The sequence below is a fragment of the Podarcis bocagei genome (assembly GCF_964188305.1).
Source record: "Podarcis bocagei genome assembly, chromosome: 12".
NCBI lineage: Eukaryota > Metazoa > Chordata > Lepidosauria > Squamata > Lacertidae > Podarcis > Podarcis bocagei.
The window spans coordinates 59,495,467-59,523,153 of NC_138137.1; the positions used below are offsets into that span (position 1 = coordinate 59,495,467).

Here is a 27,687-nt window from a genome sequence, read left to right on the forward strand (position 1 = left end):
ACACGCGTGTCGTTACACATACCAAACGCACATAAAATGGTCATTGCCTGTACTGAGTAAGAACCACCTGCTGGATGAGGTCAATGGCTGACCTAGTCTAGCATCCTGTTCTCACAGTGGCCACCCAGATGCCTCTGATAAACCTCTCCCCTACTGTGACTTCCCGTAATGCTTCTTCTGGGAGAGGTGTGAGAGGACTCCAGTACAATTCACAGGTGTTCAGGGTGGTCTCCTTAATCCATGGTTGTACTGGAGGCCTACCGTGTGTCGTGCAGGGAACCACGGTTTAGCAGACAGATTCAAAACTTGCTGTGTCACAATAAACCATGTGTTACAAGCGCATTTGGTCACTGACAAAAGTATGAGTCCCGGAGCAGCCCTGCCGGAGCAGGGCACCGGCCTAACCTTGGGTATTTGGTTTCCAACACTGGCTAGTTACAGTGCCTCTAGGGCAGCAGAGGTGGTGAGATTCTACTCAGATATCGTGGTCTAACATGTTTGAGGCTAGGACAGACATCTCTGCTGGCTGGTCACATATATGCAGTTGTACATGGCGGAGTTGTACAACTGGGCAGAGGGGTGGGGAAGGTAGAACCAGATAATAAACAACAACAACAACAACAACAAGCCCAGACAACAACAACAATAAGCCCAGACAAGTTTACAGAAGGAAAACAAAGGACTGTGGTGCTGCCTGCCTTTGACAGCTTCAAATAATGTCTAACACAGGGTGACTTAACTGCCTGTTCAGAAGTCTGATCTGACACACGCACACACACTTTTTTAATCTCCCAAGGGCTTACTGATTTTGGCAGTGGCAATGAACATAATAATAAATAAAGGAGACACAGTGCTGGGATTTGCAGAGTGTGTACAACTGATGTGTACCACCAGAAAGAGCCTGAATGTGACCGTGTGGGGGTGGGTTTTCTGGCCAAACCCTCTATTGATAGGCAGCCTGCAGAGGACTGGCCAAGAGTGAATGTGGCCCTTGAGCATAACATAAAATAATAAGTCGAATATGATAAAAAGATACTATAATATAATAAAATAGGTTGGCCACGCCAGATCTAATAAGGTGCTTGCGACATGATTTTCTTCTCTTCATGGGGAAGATTGTGATGGTTTGTGCAGTTGAGGAGAACACTTGTGCTTTCTCTGAACTCTCATCCATTGTGCAAGCATTTTGTACGGGGTGGAATTAAAATCAGCTGCCCCAATCTTTTGTCCTCCAGTTATTTTGGACTACAATTCCCATCAGCTCCAGCCTGCCTGGGGAAGGGTCAAGGATGACGCAAGTTGTACTCTAAACTAGGGGGCTCCAGGTTAAACTGGAGGTCACTGCAGGCTTGCCCAATGGAGGGAAGTTTCCTGCATCCTTCCTATACAGCAAAGAGCGCTGAAGCCCCCCCACAATGGGGCAACCTTTGTTGCTCATTCCTCTGACATTGCTGTGAGGAAGATGCTCATCCCTGCCACTCATTTGGACAACCACAGTCTACCATGAAGTCTGTGCCAGTCATTCAGGGGAAGAAGGCTGTTAACAGGTCATTTTCCCAACCATGCCTTCATTTCAGGTTTTAATTAGTTTTGCTAGAGGACTCGCATTTGATAAGAGGCACAGACTTCTGGGGTACTGGAGCAAAAGAGGTTGAGCAAAATAAATCCATCCGGCTTCAATTGCTCATGTTTTCTGGCACCGCAGGCCTACAAGCACAGCGCCACTGATGAGAATGGACAGGTCTGGATTTCTAACAACATATAACAGTTTACCCAGAAAGAATCGTGTACCTGACAATTTGCCTCTTCTGCTTGCACCTCCCCATCTGTTGTCGCCCCATCGGAACAGCCTTGCCATGGTGTTCTTTGATGCTTCCTCTTCCCATTTTAACTATTTCACTGCACAGCACTCCAAGCGACCACCGTTTTCCTGATCCCATACTTCAAACTACTATAAAATCTACTCCTGCCTTCCCTACTCATGGATCTGTTCATGTTTCTTCCCGGAGAACAAACTGCTTTAGGATCTTGAGGTTTGCAACTTCTTCTAGAAGAGCATGCCTACGTTCAGGGCGAAGAAGCCCAGGCATCCGTTACGCAGAACTGTAGAGCTGGAAGAGATCCCAAGGGTCTAGTCCAAGCCCCGCACACCCGCAAACAATAATTTAGATCAGGGTTTCCCAAACTCAGATCTCCAGCTTTTTTTGAACTACAATTCCCATCATCCCTGACTATGGGTCTTGCTAACTAGGGATGACAGAACTTGTAGTCCTGGAGACCAAAGTTTGGGAAACCCTGATTTAGATGAACATGCTAACTATCAATAACACTGATCCACTAAGTATTTTATCAAGGCAACAGTAGTGGTGAGGAGAGAGAGAGAGAGAGAGAGAGACTGCACTCCAGAAACTGAAGGCAGAATGAACTACACTCCTTTAGATGCTTTTGGCTTCTCAGAGCAGTTGTTGGCGCACACACAATTGGCACATTAGAGCTGCTTGTCTTAAGTTACTTTCAGGAGGTTATGTGCTGTTTAATCCTCTCCTGAGAGGTTATGGGAAAAGGTTCATCACGAGGTGATGCCTTGGGTTCAGTATTTTAAGATAGGGTTTGGATTTGAAGAAGCCTCCCTCGAGTACTTTCCACAGGGCGTCGTGAGGCACTGGTGCTAGCACATGTGTATCACGCCATGTCTGGTGTGGGGCAGCTAAGCAAACAGAACAAGCAGCCCCTGCTTAGAATGGCACTGCCCCCCCCCCTTCCAGGGCACTGTAATCTGATGGAAGGCTTGCCCTCTTTCATTCATCGGCCTCCAGAGTGCTGATGGATTGACAGGTGTGGAGAAGCGTGCTCAAGTGGGGCTCTTACAAAAGGCCAGGAAATGGAAGATATAAAACGAGGAGATGAAAAGCGGTCATGATGAAATTGCACAAAACGGTAGTGCGCAAAGCCAGCTATGAGGAAAGGTGCTCTCTCAGTCTCTCTCACAGTTATCCAGATCGGAATAACCCTTTTTCGATAATGAAGTGTGGGGAAATGGCACGAGAGGCACTTAAGATCCAGAATTGCAGGACCTGTACATCATAAAGTGGCCTGATGTTTCCCAACGCTCCAAAACCCAGGGCTCTGAGTGATGTGTGCCCCTTGCAGAGCAAACAATGTATTCTGGGCCCATTACTCGGCTTCTTGAGAAAACCTAGCTTTCAAACTAAAAGCAAAACCCGACACTTCTACACATGGATGCGTCCCAAGCGTGCAGGCACATTGCTCCCTCTCAGCTATTTCTTTGTGCCCATTTTTTGCCACAAAGCTATGAATTTCTGGGGGAAGGAGTCTGCAGAAACGCTGCAGTCGTAATAAGCATACTTACCTGCTGGACCCGGCACATCTCCACAGTCCAGCCTCAGGCCCGTTTCCAAACTTCCACCAAAAGCACAAAGGGGTGTGTGTGTTTCCCAGCCCTTACCTGGCTGCGGTGGGTGAGGAGGGGGCATCTGGTGGTGCATCATGGGATACGGAGGTGGCTGCTGGTGAGACAACAAGCCCGGGTGGCTGGGTGTCCCCAGAGGGTTCATGCCAGGGCCGCTGGAATGCTGGTGGGACTGCTGGACGTTCTGGCTGTGCTGCTGCTGCTGCTCCATTTGCTGGCGGGCGCGGAGCTCCGCGTACTTCAGCTGCTCCATGTGGAAGTTCTGGCGCTCCGTCAGCAGCTGTTGCCTCTGCTGCTCCAGCTGATGGGGGAAAGGGAGAGATTCACAGCTGTGTATTGACTGAAAGCCAAGCTATAAAAAAAACCCTTTGTGCTTTTCCTTCTGCATACAAGTCTGTACAGTACAGCATTCCTTGATACAGTGGCACCTCGGGTTACATATGCTTCAGGTTACAGACTCCACTAACACAGAAATAGTGCTTCAGGTTAAGAACCTTGCTTCAGGATGAGAACAGAAATCGTGCTCCAGTGGTGCGGCAGCAGGAGGAGGCCCCATTAGCTAAAGTGGTGCTTCAGGTTAAGAACAGTTTCAGGTTAAGAACGGACCTCTGGAACGAATTAAATACTTAACCCAAGGTACCACTGTATTTGGTTAAAGCAGTGGCACCCAAACCTTTCCTGGCCACAACCTCCTGAACTAAACCAACACATCCATTACGGAAAATGACACCGCCGAGGCTCAACTAGACCTTGAGCGCCACCATCCCCATTTCTGGACTAATGCCCTTTTAAAGCCATCACCTCACCCTGAGGGGGTATATTCTGTAAACTGTGCAATTAGAACTTCAATTTTCTTTTTTTTATTGTGTCGTAAAAGCTTTATCAAATAGAATTTTAGAGTTCGAAGGGATCCTGAGGATAATCTAGTCCAACGCCCCGAAATGCAGGAATATGCAGCTATCCCTTATGGGGATTGAACCTGCAACCTTGGTGTAGTCATCACCACACTAACCAACTGAGCTATCCAACTCATTTTATGCTGTAAACAGCATTGCCAAAGGTCTTGCTCTGCTTTCTTTTGGACTGCATCCGTGGGGCTGGGCTGGGGTGGGTGGGTCTTGTTGTCTAGGCAGCCCAGGACCTCCAGACACACTGCCCAAGCCTGCGCCCCGGAGAAGTCGCTTCGGTGCTGCTAAGGCAGCAAAAACCCAATGTGGGAGGTAGCAGTTATGAGTTACCAGTCTCTGCACCCACAGCGAGCGCTGTTATTCTCCAGCAGCTTGACCTTCAGCGCTGGAGGCGTACTAAGTTATCTCTTGAGACAGACAGGTGTCAACAAGAGCTATTTAATATGAAAGGTAATCTACAAATGCTTTACGAATTAAAACATTTCATATAAAATATTTAAACACTATAAAACGCTACTTATTCCATCCTGAATCTGCTGCCAATTTCATTGGATGTGTCCAAATGCAAGTATTATAGAAAAGGGGAGAAAAAACTATCTGCTTCTTCCATACCTCTCACAAGTTTTATAACATTCCCCATTGGCGATCTCTCTCTCTCTCTCCCCCCCCCCCCCCCGCCGCCCCTCGACTAAAAAGCCCTCAACACATTAGCCTTGATAGAGAAGATGATCTCCAAACCCCTGACCATTTTGCTTGCCCTTTTCTGCCCCCTGTCCTGCTCTGAAACAGTCTTTTTGAAACAGGGCAGTCAGAACATTAAGTATAAAGAAACAGTAATGCTGCCCACCAGGTAGTCATTTGTGAGAAGCGGGGGCCCATTGTGCCGTGTCCGGCTGGCAGGTGCCGGCCCCAAAATAGGAAGCACCCTGGATTTCAATCCATATCGAGGATTGGAACAGGATAACTTGCCTGACGCATTTCCCTTGCACTCCCATGTTCTCACTGCACCATGTGGCTAAAGCCCATCTCAACCACGCAGGGCTCCATCCTTTTGGGAGAGAGCTCACAGCTGCATTCCAGTACCTGGGGTGGTGGGGTGGCCTCTGCAGCAAGCAACAACTACGGTGCATTTTATTTGTGCTAATATGCCTTCCTTTCTCCTTGGATAAACAAGACACATATTTCCAAGGATTCACCAGTGATAATAATGGTGCGTGGGTAGAAAAAAAACACACGATTCAATAGCTGGGGGGCAATTTCACAGCTGAAACTGCTCCGAGAGGAAGGCTTAATAAAGCAGCATTGTTGTGGCAGCTCTCTGCGATGGAAACACACACACACACACACACACACACACACGCGCCTCTCCTTCCAACCGCGGCTCTTTGGAGCTACAGCACTGCCAAAATTGGCCACCTCATTCTTCCCTAGTGGGGCAAATAGCTAGCTAGAAACATGCAGCAGCTCTTTAAGGGTTATACAAAAAGCAAATGCAGCCATGTGGGTTCATATGGGGGGACAACCCCAAAAGGGTACAATTGGGCAATACCTCTACCAGTGCAGATGAAAGCTACATTCTCCAAGCAGTTTTGCCATGTGCAATCTCTGTGGCGGGCGAGGGGTGCGGGGAGGAAGAAACTGCAATTGCCACAGATGCATGCATGCGTTTAGTGGGCAGCGTATTCAAGGTGCTGCACGAAACGTGTGAGTTAAGCTCTTCAACAGAATTTTGAGAGAGAGAATTTTAGCAAGCCAGTGTTTCACAGCGGATAAGAGTGTTGGGAGTAGAGTGTCAGGGTTTCAAAACCCCACTCAGCCATGAAGCTTGGGCCAGTCACTGCCTCTTAGCCTAACCAACCTCACGGGATTGTTGTGGGGATTAAATGAGGGGGCGGGGAACTATGTCCACCACCTGGAGCTCCTTGGAGGGAAAGGTGGGATAAAAATGCAGCAGATAAGAACATAACTTTTATGCCGCAGGAGTTGAATGGAGGAGACAATAGGAGAGGCTTGGAAAGTAGAAGAGATGAAGTGACTGGTGGCCAGCAGGAAGGAGGCTAAGAAGAAGTTGGTTTGCTAAAGTCTGAGAGGCAACACAGAACACAGCACTATTCTATGTAGACATAGCAGAGGCAGAGCAGCCTTTCAGCCCCAAAGCCCTGAACGCCTCTCGGTCAGAGGCAGGAAACTTGCCCACATCCCCACACCTCAGGGGCCACCTACAAGTAAATTACCTGGTGCAAATGATTCTGGGTGACCTGCCTTTGCCTGCAGTTTGAAACCAAGCTTCCAGGGCAAAGGAGCGCGCACAGCACCGCCCAGGCAATGCGCAAAGAGCTTTGCAGGCACAAACAACCAGCTGATCTGTAGTGCCTGCAAAGTCCTTCCTGTCCAAGTCCTGCCTTTGCCATTGATGGTGACAGGTGTAGGCAGGTAAGGCTTCCTTGGCCATGACAGCACCATGGATCAAAAGGGGAGGTCTGGTGGGTCCACATAGCCCCACAGACTGGAGGTTGTCCACCACCAGCTGTTTAGTCAAGAACTGACTTGTCGACCTTCTTGGGAAGATAGCACCAAGACAGGACCCTCCTCATATTGACATTTTAACTGCAAATTCATCTCAGCACACTAGCCTTTGGTTTCCAGTTTTCGAGGTCACGCAGAAAACGACGAGACAGAAATCACACCGAGATCAAGCTCTGCACGGCACTCAGCGCATGACGGCAAAAGCTGGGCAGGAGCAGAGATTCTGCTCACAGTAGTGACAGTAATCAAAGGGAGCAATCCAATTGGGCCAGCGAGGGCTGACAGTGAGCAAGGCTTTCAGGATCTGTAATTGGGAAAGGTTGCCTTGAAGCGGGCTTTATATGACAAGAATCAGGCTGCCTAACCAAGGCTGCAGCAGAAGCCACAAATGCTACATGCCAAGGCATAGATACCCAGATGTGGCAACTAGATATTCGCATGCAAATGCCAAACGGAAAGCACAAACGCCTGCATCTGTTTGGTTTATACAACTGCTGTTTTCCCCCCCAAAAAAATATTGAGTATTATTACTTTGGGAAGGTATGACCAATGAAAGGAAGGAGGCAGGGGTCCAGAAAAAGAGAGAGTCATGTGGGAAGACAGATACAACCCGGGCTTTTCTGAAACTTAATGAAAATAGGAAATAGAGCAGGATCTGAGGTTGTAAAATTCTGCACGAGGTCCTGAATTCAGCTCACACACTCTGCATCTCCAAATGGTGGGAGGGAGGCAGGGCAGTTTCAGCCTGTTGTGCAGCCTCTCAGATAACAGCCAGGGGGATTCTGCTGCGCAGTGTGCACTGGAATTCGGTCTCGGATCATATTCGCTGGGTGGCTTTACCCAAGTTGTAACTTCATTGTTTAAAATGGTATCTTGCAAGTGGAAAATTTTTATCTTGGCACCAGGCACACAAGTGAAAATGCTGCTCCAGGAATCAGGAAAGAAGAACCCCACCCCCCACATGTCACTGTCAACTGTACATCGTAATACACTCTGTCACAATTTCTGGATTAACAAGTGCTCTTGACTCAGAATACAATTTGGGCTGACAGCCCTAAAACGGCTTCGGTTTACAAATTAGATCATATTATGCACAAACCTGTTGACTCCCCTCCTCTGCTCCCCACTTCGAAACGACAAGGAAACAGCCTTTATTGTGCTATGAGAGGTTTTGGGCAACTGACCCACAGGAAAAGACTAAAAGCTGCATTTTTTTTAATCGCTGGGAGCTTTTTGGAAGGAAATTTACAAATGAGAAAGTCTGCTTGGAAAGAGACAGAATATCAGATGCCTGAAGATGGAGTGAGAACGGCTGATGCAACAGAGGATTTTCCTTAAAGATATGGGAACCCAGGGAGAATCTCCCCCTTAGCAACAGCTCTTCCTTATCTGCCAATCAGCAGCAGGGTCTGTGAGCTGGTGGGGAGGAGCAAGGCAGAGATGCTCAGCAAAAGAGCTGAAGATACAGATTTTTATTTTTTGGTGTTGGGGAGTGGAAGATACAACACACCTCCTGACACGGGGCTGAGCCAGAAAGATGCAGCCTGTCTTGGCAATCTGGCACGTCAGGTGATAAATGCCAGCAGGAAAATGCAGTGGCAGAGAACCTGTTTTTGCATGCCGAAGGACCCAGACTCAAACCCCCACATCTCCAGGTAAGGCTGATGTGCTGCCAGGAATCGGGGAGAGCCACTGCCAGTCAGTATAGACAAATTCTGATCAGCATCATGGCATCAGGGGGAATGTGTTAAAGACTCCCCCACAGCCCACCATCCTAACCTGGCTTGGGACCCCCTCATGCTGGCTATCTAAGCTGTTAAAAACCACAACCACCACACCTGCTAGGTAGTTGAGTGTGGCCCTAAAGGAGGGGGAAAGCTGAAGGAAGAGGGCAGAAGAACATAGAAGTTATTATGCATCAGAATCTGGACAACACATATCCTTTAAGCGTTCCAATCGTGGAAAATAATTCTCCCTGCTCTCTGACAGACAGCTGCCGCACTCACTGCTAATTTTCCCAGTCGAGGACAAGATGACAAGCGGGAGAAGCTCAGGATGTCATGAGAGGGGGTGGGGCAGACAGTTGCTGGTTTTTGGTCCAGAATGATTACCGTGCTTCAAGCCCGCTTGCAGGTTTCCCACAGGCACCTAGTTAGTCACTGTGAGAACAGGATTCTGGGCTCTTCTTAAGTTCTTAACCTCCCCATTCAGTGCCAAACCGGGGGAACAAGCTGTCCTCATCCAGGCAAGCAGTCAAGCAGAATTACCTGGCGGACCTATTAATGCCAACATCCTCTCAACACGGAGGGGGGTGTCCCTAAGAGGACACAAGCTCCTCCTTGCCTATTCCTTCCCTTGCATGAAACCCAAGGCCCCAATTCACTTGGCCTCCAGACCCCTTGATCAGGAAGAAACAAGATGCAAGTGTAGGGGGTTGTGTGATGAGAAAAAGAACAAGCCCTACACAGAATCGACAGGGGTTACCCAGCACAGTCATTTGGGGTTGATGGGAGCCATAGTCCAACATCTAAGGGGCACCAGGTTCGCAAATGCCGTCACAGAAACCGAGCTGAAGAGAATGCCACAGAATCGCAGAGTTCGAAGGTACACCAAGGGTCATCTAGTCCAACCCCCTGCTCTGTGGGTCTGCTCTGCCCATACAGAGGGAAAGAGCAGTCCATCTTCTGACTTCTTCTTGAAGCAAATCAAAACACTGCAATTGACCTGGATTTTGAAACCTGGGCTAAACTCCTAGGTGGGTGGTGCTTTATTGCACGATGTTTCAATTTAACTGGTTATAGGCTTCCTCTCTAACTTTTATTGCAATGCAGAGGTGGTGTCCAAGACAGCTGCCGGATGTAAGAAGAGCCCATGGAGGTGCCCAAGGACTCCATCCATTAGCATCAACCTAGCAGTTGCCCCAAGTTACACCCTTTTGCAGTCTCACCAAGGTCCAATCCTAGACACCGCTCCTGCAACTTCTAAAGGGAATGAAATTTACTGCATGTACGGCGTTAAAGGAGAATACTATGAAAATGGTATACAGATGGTACATTACACCCGTAAAATTAGCAAAAATGTATAAAACATGTAGTAAGTGTTGGAAATGCAAAGAAAAAGGTTCTTTTTTTCATATGTGGTGAGAATGTAAGAAGGTAAAGGGTTTCTGGGAAATGATATATAATGAATTGAAAAAGATGTTTAAATATACGTTTGTTAAAAAACCAGAAGCCTTTTTGTTAGGAATAACAGGAAGAGAGATAAAAAGATGTGATTATAAACTTTTTCAGTATGCAGTAACAGCGGCAAGAACATTAATGGCCCAAAAGTGGAAACAAGAGGAATTACCGACCTTGAACGAGTGGAGGATGAAACTTATGGACTATGCAAAATTGGATAAAATGACTGGAAAAATTAGATACCAGAAAGATCACAAATTCATCGAGGACTGGGGAAAGTTTACGGAATATCTGAAAACTATATGTGATGAACAAATAACGCTAGTGGGTTTTAAAGAGACTTTGTGATAATATAAGGTATATTGCAAGAAAGAATTAGAGTTGGAATGTTAATATTAAATCGGCAATACTACATAGAAAAAGTGGGAAGATAAGAAAAATGGGATGATTGAGGGAGGTGCTGGTGGAAGTTCAAAAATTGTTAATCTGTAATCATGGTTGTAAGAAGTATTTGCAAAAGGAAAACTTAATAAAAATTTATATATATATAAAAATAATAATTAGGCTGGCATTTGAGGGTCCTGTGAAGGGTGGTGGAAGAAACTGCTAATGATATATCCCAACACACACGAAGCTACTTTTGATCCAAATGATCCAAGGGACAGTGACAAGAGGCAAACCAAATGAATTCTGGGTGTTCAGAACCTGTCAAATTAGCACACTCCATTTTGAAGGAACTATCCTCAGATACTCAGTGCCCCAAACCGTTCTCCAATTTTTCTTGCATCGGACAGGAAAAAACCAAGTCCACAGAGTTGCAGAACTGAGATAAGTAATCAGCCCATAAATGCATATGCAATGAAACTTTCAAAACCATATGAAGAGTAGATCTGTACAGATGTGTGTTATCCAAAAGCAAGGAGGCATCATCAATGCACAGGAGAGAGGCAACATTTCAATGCTGATGAAAAGCTTAAACTGACACAGCCCCCAGAGTACCAACGCCGCTGAGCTTTCAGGGGGCACCATATAAAAAATAAACATGCCCCTCCTCAACCAGTCTTACCGCCTCTTTCTCTCTGTCCATGATTGTTTCCAGCTCCTCAAAATGACGGAGTTTGATCTCCAGTTTCTTCATCTGTGTTTCCACCAGGAGAGCGACCAAGGACTTGATCTTCCTTTCCTCAACAGCAGCTAGATGCTGGGAGGAAAAACACAAACACACGCACCTTACCTACGTGCAGGAGAAACAATAGCACCCCCCCCCCCGATTTTTCATTTGTACAAAGCATTTTCTGACTTCTAACCTGGTAACAGTTCATTTCCCTCTAAGATTTCAGGGGCCTTATCAAACATACGGTGTCAAAGTCCTTTGAAAATGTGAACTAGCTGGTGCTGATGAAGGAATGGGTTTCCCAAACCCAAAACTGACTGTACAGGCATTTTTAAACTGCACCAAAATCCCCATTTCTCCTTAGCTAAAATGCATAAACTTTAGCCGTTGAGCAAATGCAAATCAAGAACACAGCTCTCTCCCTTATCAGTTTGACGGCAAGACTAGCCTTGACTTTCCCAGTAGAACAGACACAGACATATCTAATGTCCTGACCACAAATGACACAGAGACCCAAGTCTGGGACTAACGCCAGAGCATGTTCTCGGAAGTAGTGACCTCTTGCTCCAAGATAGGAGTAGGAACAGGAATATCCTTTTATAGTCAGAAGTATAGGAAGGAAGATCCTTTTATGGTTGAGAGTACCAGAGCAGGAACATATGTGATGTCAACCTGTGTACGTACACCGACGTGGTTGGGCTCCTAGGGGAGGAGTGAGAGGGTGCCTGGAGGATATATAAACTGCATGAAACCTGTCATTTCTTTGGACTTGCTGTGGACTAATCACGCAAGTGCCTTCTGCTATCCGGAGAGCAGAATAAACTCTTTCTTTGAACCAACTCGGTGTCATTTGACTTCCTTCCTCCTGTCCCGGAGCAACGCAGACCCAATCAGTGAACTCCAATAAGGCTACACTGAGACTGCATGAGGTCTGAAGGTTCAATGGTAGCTTAATTTTATGCTATTTACTGTATTTGCTTGGGAATCTGTTTAATGCCAAGATTTATCAGAGAGCCAAAGTAGCCCCTGATGTATCCTCCTCTGCTGCTCGCATGGAGTACTAATCCGCAGATGACTGAAATTGAAACTGTACAACTATTTTACGTAGGAGCTCATTATAGCAACCTATAACAAAGTAGTATGTTAAAATTTCCACCAATGTACCGCATTTTTCGTCCCATAGGATGCTCCGTCCCATAGGATGCACCTAGTTTTTTTTGGGGGGGGGGGAATAAAGGGAATTCCCCCCCTTTATTTCCCCCCCAAAACCAGGTCGGGGAACAGCAGGATGGTGGCGCTGCGCCTCCCTGCTGTCCCCCGAGCTTGTGGGGCTGGCCGATGTCTGCCCGGTGCGAGGGGCGCTCTGCTTCAGGGTGCCCGTCGTGCCAGGCGGCAGGCTGCTATCCGCAGCCTAGACAGCCCTGCGGGGAACTCCTGCAAGGCTCCCCATGCTGCGGGTGTCTGCCCGGTGCGAGGAGCGCTCTGCTTCAGGGCGTCCCTCGCGCCGGGCTGCGGATGTCTTCCTGAAGCCTGGAGAGCAAGAGGGGTTGGTGCGCACCGACCCCTCTCGCTCTCCAAGCTTCAGCGAAAGCCTGCATTCGCCCCACAGGACGCACCCAGATTTCCCCTTCATTTTTGGAGGGGAAAAAGTGCGTCCTATAGGGCGAAAAATACGCTAATAACTTCATTTACTCCAAGATGGGCTTTGACACTGAAGTTACGATCCTGGGAACCTCTGGAACATCTGTCAAGCTGATCTGGCACTACTAAGAGTGCATTTTGATACACGGGACTGAGTCATACCCAAGACACAAACATGGCTGGCTAACAGGTCGCAACAATTCCCAGATGTTTCATGCAAACCAGGAGGGTGATTGGTTCATCTACTAAGAGCCTACTGGATCAGGCCAATGGCCAATCTAGTTTAGCATCCTGCTCACACTGTGACTGGTACCTGTAAGAAGCCGACCAGGAGGATCTGAGCACACCAACATCCTCTCCACATGGAAGAGAAAAGCAGAACACAGTTGCCCCACGATCCAGCTTTGGAAAGCACCGAACTGCCAGTAATGACTGCCTCTTTTAGGAGCGCAGGGTGCCTATGTCTCCATGGAATTCAAACTGACTGCACTGACTCGTTGCAACTCTCTAAGCCTCACTTAAAAACGCCAAGGACTGAACCTTGGACATTCTGCACGCAAATCAGATCTTCTACCACTGAGCTACAGGCCCTTCCCAAATTAGCCAGACACCTTTTCTCTACTCACGCCTTAAAGAAAAGGAGGCTTGGCTTAGCTAAGGCAGAAAAGCCACCCTTCCTGTTTGCAGAATATCCATCCTTATTCGGATTTGTATTGCTTGCCTTAATGACACCCATCAGTTTGTGATGGACAGGACACTTGCGGCAACGTATGTTATACAAGAGCCCTCTGCTCAGGCTGTAAGTCTCAAGCACTCGGAGATGGGAGAAGTCAGGCTGTGGGAGTATCTGTGCTTGAAGGGGAAGGACCCCCACTAAGACGTATGACGGCCCCAAATTTCTTGATCATGCTATTTCGCCATTGATTTCTCCATTCGTTGGGTATATCTCTTTCCGTTTCATTCTTTAACAAGAGACGCGTCATACTACCATTCTGTGAAGATATCACTGTTCAAGATGGAAGTGATAGACAAATAAGGCACAACTCTTCTTTTTAAAGAAGCAGGCAGGGGGAATCACAGGGGAGAACCTTGCTAAAGAGGGTCTCTGTGCACTAGCCTGGAAACCGGAAAACTGAGAACAGAGCAGGAGGAAAACATCTATTTTGCGCCAAGTGCCGAAGGCCAGAAAAATGAGGAAATTCCTCCTCCGGTTCTGTAAGTTCCACACAAGGGCTTCCTTCAGCCACACTTTCTAAGTTCTGTTTTCAAATGTGCTAACCTCCCAAGGAATCGGTAATGGGCTTATGAGGAAAGGAATGCCTGGCTGAGGTCTTGAATCTTCTCACCACCAAAAGAAATAGCCCATCAAAAGCTGAAAAAGAAGCTGACAAACTTTCTGGATAGGCTCTCTCACTGCGCCTTTTAGTAAGCCCACAATGGCAGCCTCAAACCCATTCACAGGGAAACAAATTTCATTTAATGATAACATTCATACAGCTGAAGCCGAGGAGCACAGAAAGTGCATTTTTAAAAGGCATGAGAAGCAGAAACAAGCTCTATTGGTGCCTTTGCAAACAATGGGGTCATTTTAAAAGCGTTCCCTGAACAGCACCGGAAACCAGATGCAGTGGAAATCTGTGCCCGACAAACCTTGGCTTTGGTGGCAGCCGAGGCGAGGGCAGCAGCTGCAGCCGTTGCCACGTTCCCTTCGGAGATTTCGTGCTCCACTCTCTTCTTCCCAGCGTCGCCCTCCTTGTCTTTGCACACATCAAGGTTCTCCTTGTTCTCGTCTGCTTCCTTCTCATCTAAACGAAAACACTCCCTAGTTAGTCCTGCACATCCCTTTAGCGCAGCTGATGCCACCATCTCGCTCCTGATTATTTGTGCAGCGCTCAAACTTCTAGCATAAAATAAGACCATGAAGTACTTTCAGCTTCACTCTCGGAAATAAACCACTTGTTGGGATCAACTGTCGTCTCGGGTGCCCTCCTTAGAACAGCCGAGAAAATAAGACACCTCTGGCTTGGCCCGCCCCAAGAAGGATGTGGTGTGCTCAGTGCAGCCATTGAGAATGTCCCCTTCCATTTGAGAAAGAGAAATATTGGCTTTCAAGTTTAAAGTCAAGGGACTGCTGCAGTGAGACAGCTTCCTAACAGCACCCAGAACCAGCTCACTGGATATACTAGCCCACCCACGATTTGCAAAATAATCATTTGACTATGCAAATTAACACTAAAGGTAAGAGAAATTATTAAAAACCTATCCCCCGACCCAACTATTTAAATTTCAAAAAAGCAGACTCAATTGTTCTAAAGGACATAAATGTTTTCGTGATTTAAATTATTGAGTTTCTGTCAATTGAAAGGCAGAGAAGACGGCAAGATACTTAAAGAGTGGGCACAGCCTGCCCACCTATTCTTTCCGATTAAGGCTGAACCAATGGCTTAGCAAGAGGAAATAACGCACTCAATTCATATTAGGGCAGGGCTGCTTCAGCTCAGCATTGGTTACCCAAAGTGTACAACCAAGATGAAAAGAATTCCTGCCTGAAGCATGAAAGGATTTCAAATCAAGATTTAGCGCCTGAGCCAGGCTTGTGAGATAAAGCCTGAATATGGACTACTGCATTCTATCCAAAGCAGACATGTTACGGTGGAGTAAGGGTTGTCAATGTTTATTCGCCCACGGGCACATTCGCAAACTGGAGAAAATGTGGGGACCTCCATGTGAGCACAGGCCACAGCCGTAATCACTTGTGCACTGCAACCACTCTCACTTCTCTCCCCTGGCAGCTACTAGGCTGGGAAAAAAATATTTTTGCTTTTCTTCTAAACTAATCGGGGTATTTTCCTGGGGAGGGAAGCTGAGGCAGCTAGAGATAACCTTCCCTTCCCAGCTCTAAACTCCAGGATGGTACCCCCCTGCTAATACACACACACACAATGATTAGTCTTGAAAAATGGGTTCCATTAAAGCCAATAGATTTCTTCCCAAGCTAATTTCAGAGGAAGCGGTCACGGAGGCGCTAACTGTTGCCTCCCCAGTTGTATCACCTCTGCAATAATTAGACTTGAAGAAGCTTTCTATCAGCTGCAAAATGGGTGTGTGTGTGGGTGTGTGTGGGTGGGTGTCCGCGTGCGCTGAGGACGGAAGATGTAATCCTTTCCCCTCCACCTGCAATTCCCCCCTCTTCTGCCCTAGAAATCACCCCTGAATTGGAAGGAGCTTCCAAACTGCAATAGGAATTCTTTCCCAAGCCTAACTTAAGTTCAGAAACAGGCTGTTTTCAGGATTCGTTTGTTACAGCCCTGGAGGGGAGAGTTAAGCCTCCACTTTTTACTGGCTATAACAGAAAGCCTTTTCAAGCCTTAATTTCACTGGCGGCGGGTAGGGAGCAAAGGGAAAGCCCTTGTGGGTGCCATGTTGGCAACTTATGCTATGGGGAATAATGCCTTCGTTACAGCTTATTTTATGAGACATGCCTGGAACTACAGGGAAAGCACTTTAAAGCCTCTGCGCAGCTGGGAGAGCGAAGCCGAAGCTTCCTACCTGGCTTGGAGTCCTGGGAGACGTCGCCATCCTGCTCCTTTTCTGCGTTTTTCTCCTCGTCTCCTTCCTGTGCCTTGTTTCCATCTCCAAGTTCATGGTCCCCTTTGTTTTCAATCTAGAGCATATGAAAAGTGGGGGAGGCGTACTGTAATTAAACAGCTCAGGGAAACGAAATTTTAAGGTTTCCTTTGGGGGGGGGTATTCCTCTTGACAACCGTAGTTACTGAGCAGGAAACAAATAACTGCAGAAGTAGAGACACAGCAGGCCATGAAAATAAAGGATAGCTTTCCTGAAGAACATCGGTGCATTAGGAACACCAAGTGTTCACTTTAAAAATAGAAATAGCAAGGGATGTCATACAAAAATAAATAAATAAATAAATTAGAAGGCAATTGTTTCCTTATTTAGAAATACTCTTGACTGATTCCAAAGCTCCAAACTAGAAAAGCCAGCTTAGAGTCTTCAGTGAATACTCTTGGCTTCAGTTTCTCTGTGTGTTAAAAAGTAAAGGGACCCCTGACCATTAGATCCAGTTGTGGCCGACCCTGGGGTTGCGGCGCTCATCTTGCTCATCTTATTGGCCGAGGGCGCCAGCGTACAGCTTCCAGGTCATGTGGCCAACATGACTAAGCCGCTTCTGGCGAACCAGAGCAGCGCACAGAAACACCGTTTACCTTCCCACCTATTTATCTACTTGCACTTTGACGTGCTTTTGAACTGCTAGGTGGGCAGGAGCAGGGACTGAGCAATGAGAGCTCACCCTGTCACAGGGATTCAAACCACCGACCTTCTGATCGGCAAGCCCTAGGCTCTGTGGTTTAACCCACAGCATACTGGACCTAAAACTGACTCCAAATATTCCCTTCTAACAACAAAAGAGCATAGTGGGAAAAACAACATCCAATGAAACAAATCCCATACTGGAAGTCCAAACTGGTGGATTTCATTGACTGCTTTTGCATGGTTTAACCCAGCCTTTGCCAATCTGGTGCTCCCCAGAGGTTTTGTACTATAATTTCCATCAGTCCCAACTAGAGTGCAGGCTGACCGGGGCTGATGGGAGTTGTAGTCCAAAACATCTGCACGGCACCAGGTTGATGAAGGCTGATTTAGCTCAATATGCATAGGCACCTGTCTGCTCTGTAGCAGATGTAAACAAAAGAATCCTGCGTTTACTTTCGCATCCCTCAAATCTTCCTACTCAAGTCTCCTGCTTTAATTTAGCAATATGTTTTAAAGGGATTGTTTTATTACATATGTTTATATTTTAATGCTTGTGCAATTGGTTTTTATACCTGAAAACAGCTTAGAGATTTTTTTAAAAAATGATGTATAAACTTTATGAAACAAATAAAAATAGAAGCCGATTTTTGCATTAAGCAGGACATAAATTAATAAATACATAATTTTAATTTAGGTAGAAAACAAGATGTTTTCTTAAAATAGGTGAAAACAAACTCTTTCTGAGCTTGTGAAAGTGGGGCTTTATTTTCATTCAGAGGCTTCTGTATTATTATTATTAATAGTAATAATTCATATGAAATGCTTGAAGCACTGCACAATTTTAAAAAATGGCATTTGAAGCAGTCAGACCTTAACTTTTTCTGCCTGTGGTCCATCTGTCTCTGTCTCCATTTTCTCTTCTTCAGCTCCATCTGTAAGGCAGAATAATTAACACTTAATACAAAGCTGACCGTGTGGCAGCAGGAACAGTTATTGATAACCCATCAGAGGACTAATGGAAGTCTCTTGTTTTGTTTTTCGGAGCACTTTCACAAAGCATCATCACATTGAGCAAGGCGATCGCAGCTCAATCCCTGCTGGCCATGGGTAATCAAACTTTCAAATCAGATCAGCATTACGAGTCATCCCGGCCCAGGAATCAATGCTCCTCTGCCCACCACCGGTCTGAGAATACGCTGGTAGGCTTGTGCTACATATGTATATGTATGTATAGAGATTACTTTCACTTGCAGATTGACTGGTTCCACTGATTTTTTTTTTTTTAAACTCCATTTGAGAGTAACGACCATCAAACCTAGAGGGGCTTACTTCTGAGCAGATCTGCACAGGAGTGGGAAATCTAAGCTAAGGCAGACACAATGAAAACAGAAGCAGCAAAGCCTTTATTCCAGGTTACCTGATCCAGAACACTTTCGCCTCTGGCTCCGCCCCCAAACAACAGGAAAAGGACTGCCCATCCCTACTCTAGAGAGATGCTGTGACACGGATCCTGCTCTCACAAGCCAGCCACTCGCATGTATGTGGCTCTCTGAAAATTAACTCTTCCCTACGGTGGGTTAATTCTCCATAAGCTCCTCTAGATCAATGGCAAGCATGGGTGCTGACATTTCTGGCGGATTGCTCCAATTATCATTTAGGCACGGAAATAACGTGTGGAACACGGCGATACGATCTTGCAACAGTTCCTAAAACATGTGTTCCTAAACATCCGATTCCTGGAAGCCTGGGGTAAGCTACAGGGACCCGTAATTATTCTTCCAAAGCATCAGGTTCCGGCTTCTGTTGGATGCAGAAACCCAAACTCTGGCATTGAGAATAGATTAAGGAAATTAAGTGTGTTTATGCACATTTTCTTAATTGCCATAATTTATGGGCCCAGGATTGAATGTCTTGGCGCAGGGTAAACAGTCCTAAGTAATTGCCACTCAACACCTCCACACAGCCTGTAAAACAAGTTAATTAGATATATAAAACTCTCACAGCGATCAATTAGAAGACCGTCCCAAGGCAAAGACTTGTTAGTGGGTATTTTAGCAAAGCTTCCCTTTGCTCGTCCCACTGTGTTCACAAGGAGGTTTCATATTATGCTTGTAACAGAATATGAAGCGCCTGTGCAAACTTGCCCACTGCCATTTCACTGGGGCCTCTATGCCTTTTCAAGTTCTTAAAAAGTCTCCCTTTATATCCTTATTTCCACAGTTGCTCCAGCCAGCTGGCACGCCTTCACAATCGTCTGCAGTTTGCTTCCCCTCTTCCCCCAGGTGGCAACTGCTCACTCACTCAGTGGCTACTAAATCCTCTTGCACAAAACCACATGCCAAGACAGGACAACCCACACTGGAGCGCGACGACACTCTGATCAAATACATCTCCTGTTTGCTGAGGCAATTCGCTCTCAACTTTTGAGTGCTGCGCTTTTCTGCAAAGCCCTTCCTGAGGCTCTCTCGGTGCTGACTGACTCTCCGCTAAACTCTCATCAGTCTCAAGCACTCCCTGCCTTCTGGATAAAGATCGAATTTTAGGCATTTTTCGGTGTCTACTAACACGAGGTCTTTGTCTGCCCTATTTACATTAGTGCGACTGGTTACAGATGGGTAGCCGTGTTGGTCTGCCATAGTCCAAATAAAAAAATTCCTTCCTGTAGCACCTTAAAGACCAACTAAGTTAGTTCTTGGTATAAGCTTTCGTGTGCATGCACACTTTTTCAGATACACTGAAACAGAAGTTGCCAGATCCTTCTATATATTGAGAAGGTGGGGAGGGGTATTACTCAGAAGGGTGGTGGGAATGGGAGATTGGCAGATATTGCAGTCGTTAAGAGTCGTCAACAGGCTCATCTCAGCTATCTGCCAATCTCCGATTCCCACCACCCTTCTGAGTAATACCCCTCCCCACCTTCTCAATATATAGAAGGATCTGGCAACTTCTGTTTCAGTGTATCTGAAGAAGTGTGCATGCACACGAAAGCTTATACCAAGAACTAACTTAGTTGGTCTTTAAGGTGCTACAGGAAGGAATTTTTTTATTTGGATTAGTGCGACTGTTTTGCTTAAATTGTGCTCTGTTTGCATTATCGTGAAATGTGGTTTTCATTTATTCTGCATGTTGTGAGCCACTTTGAGAATGCACCTACCATGAGAAAGTGGCATGCAAATGAAAACATGATGGCGACATGCAGGAAGGAAGAGGAGCTTTGCAGGGGGTTGGACTAGATGACCACTGGGTCCCTTCCAACTCTAAGATTATGTGATTCAACTAGCTGCCTTTACAGCAGGAGAGGCCACTGCCTAGGGGTGCTTGGCAGTGCAGCTGGCTCCAAATATTCTACTTAGCCGAACAGGGTTGCCGCACAAATAAAAAACCACAAATCCCCTCATATGTTGCCTTGAACAACTTGGGAGGATGTGTGCACAGAAGAGGCCCTGAAGTGAGGTTTTCAGCAACGGAAAACATCCGACGTGAGCAGATGTGGAGATGCATCCACTGCAGTTCAAGCCTGCCATGCTCCATGGAAACAAATTTGCAGGCTATTCATTTCCCTCCCTAATAGAAAGCTGGAAGCTCATTGAAAGCCTCAGATATTGAACAGGCACTGGGAGCTCCGCATCCAGGGGAAAAAATGGATTAGCGTCTAGTCTTCCAGGACAGAACAAGCTAAGCTGCAAGGAAAGGAAGAAAATAAAAGGTTTTGTGGCTCTGCATGGACACACTCACTAAATAAAACAGAGGGAGTGAGGAAGAGACAAAATCAAACCTGAAAAGGCTCATTAAAAAAAAAAATCCATTTCAAAAAATGGTTGGAAAGGCCAATGTGTACAGCCATGTTTATCATAAGAATACAGTGGTACCTCTGGTTGCGAACAGGATCTGTTCTGGAGGCCTGTTCGCAACATGAGCAAAACGCAACCCACGTCTGCATGGGTTGCAATTCGCCGCTTCTGTGCATGTGTGTGACGTCATTTTGCATGTCTGCGAAACCCGGAAGTATCCCTTTCCGGTACTTCCGGGTTGCCGCGGGAAACCTGAAGCCGCTCAACCTGAAGCAAATGTAACATGAGGTCTGACTGTAGATGAAGAGTCTACTAGATTAGCCCCATCTAGTCCAGAATCCTGTTCTCGTACGAGCCAACCAGGGAGCAGAACCTGAGCATGAAAACCCACTCTCATTCTGCGGTTACCAGCAGCTGGTATTCAGAAGCATTGCTGCCTCCAGATGTGGAGGTAGAAGATAGCCATCCTGGCTAATAGCCAATGATAACCCTTTCCTCCTCCTCCTCCTCCTCCATGAATTTGTTTAATCCTCTTTCAAAGCCATCCCAGAGTTGACAGCCATGACTGCCTCCTGGGAGAGCGAGTTCCACAGTGATTATGCACTGCTTGAGTACAGTGGTACCTTGGGTTCTCGAACTTAATCCGTTCTGGGAGTCTGTTCGACTCCAGAAACTGCTCGAAAACCAAGACACGGCTTCTGGTTGGCTGCAGTAGCTTCCTCCACTCAAGCGGAAGCTGTGTCGGATGTTAGGCTTCCGAAAAAAGTTCGCTAACTGGAACACTTACTTCCGGGTTTGGGAGCCGATTTGTTCGGGAGCCAAACCGTTCGAGTACCAAGGTACCCGTCATTCTGCCTGGACACTGAGGTCCAGCACCGAGGGCCTTCTGGAGGTTCCCTCCCTGCAAGAAGCCAAGTTATAGGGAACCAGGCAGAGGGCCTTCTTGGTGGTGGCACCCACCCTGTGGAATGCCCTCCCACCAGATGTCAAAGAGAACAACTACCACCAGACTTTTAGAAGACATCTGAAGGCAGCCCTGTTTAGGGAAGCTTTTAATGTTTAACAGACCATTATATTTTAATACTTTGCTGGAAGCCGCCCAGAGTGGCTGGGAAAACCCAGCCAGATGGGCAGGGTATATTATTTTATTTTATTTTATTTTATTTTATTTTATTTTATTTATTTATTTATTTATTATTCCACTGTACTTTTATATTTTATCTGTCCTAGATGTATCAAATTATAACCTGCCCCATGCAAGCAAAGTTATCACCCGAGAGCCTCCCAACGTGAGATTCTCCTCTCTTTCACCTGTCCCTGCAAAGATCACAAAAAATGCTAACTATTTCTGCTCATGACTTCATGGACAAACCACATCCAATATACATATTCTTTCCGTTAGTCTGGAACACACATGAGCAGGGTTTGATGCTAAAGGACAGCTGGGCACTTGGGGCAATGGGAAGGGGCCAAGACCTGAGTGATTTAAGGCACAGTTCCTTGTCCTACTCACCTGGCCAGACAAAACCACCACTGTGCAAAGAAAGTGTGAATTTGCATAAATGACTCAGAACGAATGTGAAAAATCTGAATGTTTGAAGCCCAGGTTATACAATATATGGCCTGTGTTAAAAACAACAACAGAGGAGAGAGCATAGCTTAGGGTTAGAGCACACGTTTTGAACACGAGAATCTCCAGGTGCAATACCCAGCATCTCTAGGTAAAAGGGACAGGGAACAGGTGATGGGAAAGACCCTTCCCTCTGCCTGAGACCCTGAAGAGAGCCAGCTGGCTGGGGACTCAGAGTGGACAATAATGGATTAGTTACAGATAGGTAGCCGTGTTGGTCTGCCATAGTCAAAATAGAAAAATTCCTTCCAGTAGCACCTTAAAGACCAACTAAGTTAGTTCTTGGTATGAGCTTTTGTGTGCATGCATACTTCTTCAGATACACAACTGGCAACTTCTGTTTCAGTGTATCTGAAGAATTGTGCATGCACATGAAAGCTCATACCAAGAACTAACTTAGTTGTTCTTTAAGGTGCTACTGGAAGGAATTTTTCTATTTTAATAATAGACTAGATGGACTGTAAGGACATAATAATAATAATAATAATAATAATAATAATAATAATAATAATAATAATAATTTTTTATTTATACCCCGCCCTCCCCAGCCAAGGCCGGGCTCAGAGCGGCTTACAAGCAATAATAAAAACAAGATGAGTGATTACAACTTAAAAACAAAAATAAAATAAGAGGAGCCTGCAGAATCAGGCCAGTGGTCCATCAAATCCAGCATCAGTGGCCAACTGGATGGGAAAACCAAAAGCAGGATCTGAGCAAAGAACAGCCCTCTTCCCTCCTATGGTTTCTTCCCAAGGTTTCTTGTGTTCCTTCCCAAGCTAGAAAGCAAAAACCTTCAAATCTTGCAGGGGGAGAAACCCCGGCGTTTCTCAGCTACCAGCTCCACTTGCCGCTTTTGCTAAAAGCAAACATCTCAGGGCTTTAATATTTACACAAAAGGCAAGTGGCCCATGCAACTGTACATTTTGCATATTCTTATTCGCTTGGCAAAAATTGCTTTTGAGTGCCTAAAATTAAGTAGCACTAGTAATAATAATAATAATAATAATAATAATAATAATAATAATAATAATAATATTTATACCCCGCCCATCTGGCTGGGCTTCCCCAGCCACTCTGGACGGCTTCCAACCAAATATTAAAATACAGTAATGGATCAAATGTTAAAAGCTTCCCAAAACAGGGCTGCCTTCAGATGCCTTCTAAAAGTCTGGTAGTTATTCTCTTTGACATCTGGTGGGAGGGCATTCCACAGGGCCGGGGCCAATACCAAGAAGGCTAGAGCTTCTGAGGAGGCCAGGCCCTTCCAAAAGGCACACTTGTTACTGCATCGAATGTTCGGGGGCCCCAACAGATGCACTAAAATCTGAAAGGGTTGGGGGCAGGCATGACCGAGATGCCCTTGATCAAGACAGCACCAGAGGGTTTCCATGTGCCTCTCCCCAGCCCACCTTGACCGTGTCTACATAAGAAGGAGTCAGGCGGCAGCCTGCTGGGGTAACTGTTATGATTTTTATCTATCCGAGCTGCTCCAGCGAGTGGTACTATGATTTGTGTACATCATGTGAGTGTCTGAGAGAGCGTGAGAAAGGACGTCTGTATTATCTCTTCCTTCTAAGTACTTTTGGAAGTTGGTTTCACTTCTGTGTGTGTCGCAGTTCTGTACGGGTGTTCAGAGAGCACAGACGTACTGATGGAGTCTCTGTATATCAGACTGTAAATAAAGTAGTTTCAGAACTGCGATTGAGTCTTTCTTCTGCTATGATATAGAATGGTACCTCGGGTTAAGTACTTAATTCGTTCCGGAGGTCCGTTCTTAACCTGAAACTGTTCTTAACCTGAAGCACCACTTTAGCTAATGGGGCCTCTTGCTGCTGCCGGAGCACGATTTCTGTTCTCATCCTGAAGCAAAGTTCTTAACCTGAAGCACTATTTCTGGGTTAGCGGAGTCTGTAACCTGAAGCGTATGTAACCTGAAGCGTATGAAACCCGAGGTACCACTGTACCAGAAGACTGGCGTGTTCTTTTCAGGAGAGAAGGGTCGCTTATTACCAGCTATTCTGTACTGAAGAAGATTTACAGCCAGAGTGAGCCACCAGGGAATGCTCTGGAGACTGGGAAATTTGCAGCCATCCCAGGGCGTTTTTCCAGGGTGGCGGCGGCAGCGCGCAACCCTGTGTGCTGCATTTGAAGCCTCTAGTAAGTCCTAAGAACCAGTGAACAATGCGAGTGAGGATTTCTCCACTCTTTCAACACGAAGACATGGGAATGGCAAAATATTTCGCTTAACCTTAGGGTTTCTTCATGCCTTATGCAGTGGCATTTTCTCAGCTACCTGCACATTTGCCGCGGGTGTGTGTTACATACTCACTTGTTACATGTAAATGTGTGGCATGACCCGCGGTCTACGCCGCCCATCATGGCTCTGCTAAATGATTCAGGGATGGGCGCTGGGACTACCAGCTAACACTGCCAACGCAGTTGCTCATGCTGCAGTTTTACGGCTCAGCTACAGTAATTACTACTGAGGGATCACCCTTCCCCCCCAATGAAACATTTTTAGCACTCTAGAGCAATAATGTTTTAAATCCAACCCTTCTGGTTTTAGCTGCCCAAATATATAAACAGTATTTTCGGCAGGCATATACCATGCAGCAAGCGCAGGCTTGGCGGAGGGCTTCTTCGCCTTGCACCCTCTGGTGAAAAGCTGTTTGAGAGCCGAGGCGCTGCAGCCCGTCGAGTGACCCAATTCAATTTTGCCAAGCCACTCCCCCACAGAGAGCCATCTGCTCCTGCCCTAATTTATTCCATTAGTCACAGATCAATACAAATCACATTAACTGGCTAACATTAACTGCAAAAATCCAGTTCATTTCTCTCATTCAGAAATAATCTGCATCTCACGTTTTATTCTCTGGGCCAAGGAAAGGCTTCAAATTCTATTATCTGCCGCTAGCGAGCGAAAGGGAAAACACGTGGCTTCTTACTTATGTTTCTGCTGTCCTTGCTGTAATTTTGCATGCTGTACACCCTTTTAGTGTATTTTTAATGGAAGCGGGGTCTCTAAATATTTCAAAAAATAAATATTCAGCACTCAATGCTAAAGAGCCCTATTCAGGCGCCTGTTCCTCCATCTGATGTTAATCACGTGGAGAACACAGTGGGGGTGAGGACACTCGCCCTGCCACATTCATAGTTGCCCCTGATGAGTTGGAGGATGGCCGCCTGTAAGAGATAACCAATTATACAACCTTCCATAGACATCTGAAGGCAGCCTTGTATCGGGAAGCTTTGAATGTCTGCTGTATTGTGTGCTCTTTTATGTTTTGTTGGAAGCTGCCCAGAGTGGCTGGGACAACCCAGTCATATGGGCTGGGTACAAGCAATAAATTATTATTATCAATAATAATATTATCATCATCTCCACTTAAAAGCACAGAACTCAGCAGAGCCAGAAAAAAAACACACCTCGCCCTGGTCTGGTTCTCTGGGAGGAAGTTCCAGATCTGCTGGAGCACAGTGTTAGCTAGACAGCCATGAAGCTAATCACAACCTCAGGTGTTTACCTGAAACCTATAAGGCAGATGGAAAGGACACAGAAGGGAAACAGAGCATAAGGACAGTTACTGAGATGTTCACAAGGGTGTGGAGCCTTGAGATTGAAGTGTCAGTGCTTGACATTACTGCAGCTTGAGTGAAATTCCCTGTTCTCAGAGACTGGGGCAACGTGTGGTACTGTTGCTGTTATCATATGTGATTGTGGGAAGGAAGATTACTGTATACTGTGTGGGTGCTGAAGGTTGATGGGTATAGGAGGAAGAGAAGAGGAGGAGTCTAGGAAAATTAGTTTCAATAGACAAAACTGGTGAGACACTATCGTTCAGGAGGGCACAAGGTAACCGAACGTCCATCAGCCAAACTGCGTGCTCCTCTGTACCTTGACTGGCACTGCCTGCAGAAACGTTAAAAGTAGGTAACGTAAGCTACAAACATAACAGTGTGCTGCAGACTAAGCACTGTGGCATTTTGGTCTTAGCAGGAGGCTGAATCAAAGGATGTATTCACCATGGTGCTCAGTAATTATATTTTGACAAAGCTGTAAAATTCTGCTTTATTGTGTATGCAGAAAATGGAAGGAACCATGCCCTAATTACTCTCAAGTCTCACACCAGAAGCAATATCTCTCACTCAAGGACTGCTTTCCATTGTGTTGTACAATCTGCTTAAATGTAGGAATTATCAAGATGACCCCCTAATTTGCTGTTTCCTGAACTTGCGCCTGCCACATACTGATCTATGCTGGTGTGGCATTTCAATCATTATTCCAAATGGGGAGAATAATGTTCAATCTCCAAGCATAAAACCAAACGTCTCATATTGTAAACGAATTTCTGGGAAATAAATAAGGTAGTCCAAAGCTTCTGGCACTTTTGACACACTTTTGACACCCCACAGATTCTCAACCATTGTATCAGGCACAATTCCAACTCCCCCGGTCAAGATCAAACATTTCATTTTTCTTGAGTTCATGAACGATGCAGGCAATAATGATTACAGAGTACGAGCTGTCATGTGACTCTCAGAGTCACAATTACATATTGGTTCTCTTCATCGCTCAATGGCCAAAAATATGGTGGCTTATGTGAACAACCCAATCTCTAATTCTGCCTGCTCCCCACCTCACCCCAAAATAAAGCAAGTCATGTTCTACTATAGCTTTTCCCTTAGTTATTATTCCCTTTGGTTGACATAAACACAAATCAGAGACAAGCATGATGGACAGGAGCACCAGACGGCAGCCCCTAAGGACATACCAAGTTTCTCTGGCTCATCTGGAGCCGTTCCGGCAATGCAGCTGCTCTCTAGTCCGTAAGTGGGATCCACTTTTCCAGAGACTCTGGCTGCCTCCTGCACCTTCTTGACATGGGCCTCAACCAGTTCCAGTGGGACTTCCTCTCGGACCCTGGAAAATTCCTCTGTAAACAAAGTAAAAAGGACAAAGCTTAGAAGTTTGTTTTTAGGCAGGAGGAGTTTCAAAGTCATGTACCAATAGAACAGGTAACTCTTTAAGACAGCGGTTCTCAACCTGTGGGTCCCCAGATGTTGTTGGACTACAACTCCCATCATACTTGAGCTCTGGCATTGCTAGATAGGGGTGATGGGAGTTGTAGTTCAACAACATCTGAGGACCCACAGTTTGAGAAAGGCTTCTTTAAGATGACCCTGCTGGATGATCT

The 27,687-nt window shown here is 46.1% G+C and overlaps 1 protein-coding gene across 1 annotated transcript in view; it reads right to left on the reverse strand.

Annotated features, from left to right (window-relative positions):
• The window catches only part of SMARCC1 (SWI/SNF related BAF chromatin remodeling complex subunit C1), a 99,058-nt gene that overhangs the window by 17,350 nt on the left and 54,021 nt on the right, over window positions 1–27,687 (reverse strand). The window contains exons 21-26 of the mRNA XM_081163504.1: window positions 27,265–27,426; window positions 17,942–18,003; window positions 16,348–16,462; window positions 14,449–14,603; window positions 11,110–11,244; window positions 3,467–3,731 (exon numbers count right to left, since the gene is read on the reverse strand). Of these exons, the coding sequence (XP_081019630.1) occupies window positions 3,467–3,731; window positions 11,110–11,244; window positions 14,449–14,603; window positions 16,348–16,462; window positions 17,942–18,003; window positions 27,265–27,426 (894 nt within the window). The remainder of the gene's footprint in view (window positions 1–3,466; window positions 3,732–11,109; window positions 11,245–14,448; window positions 14,604–16,347; window positions 16,463–17,941; window positions 18,004–27,264; window positions 27,427–27,687) is intronic.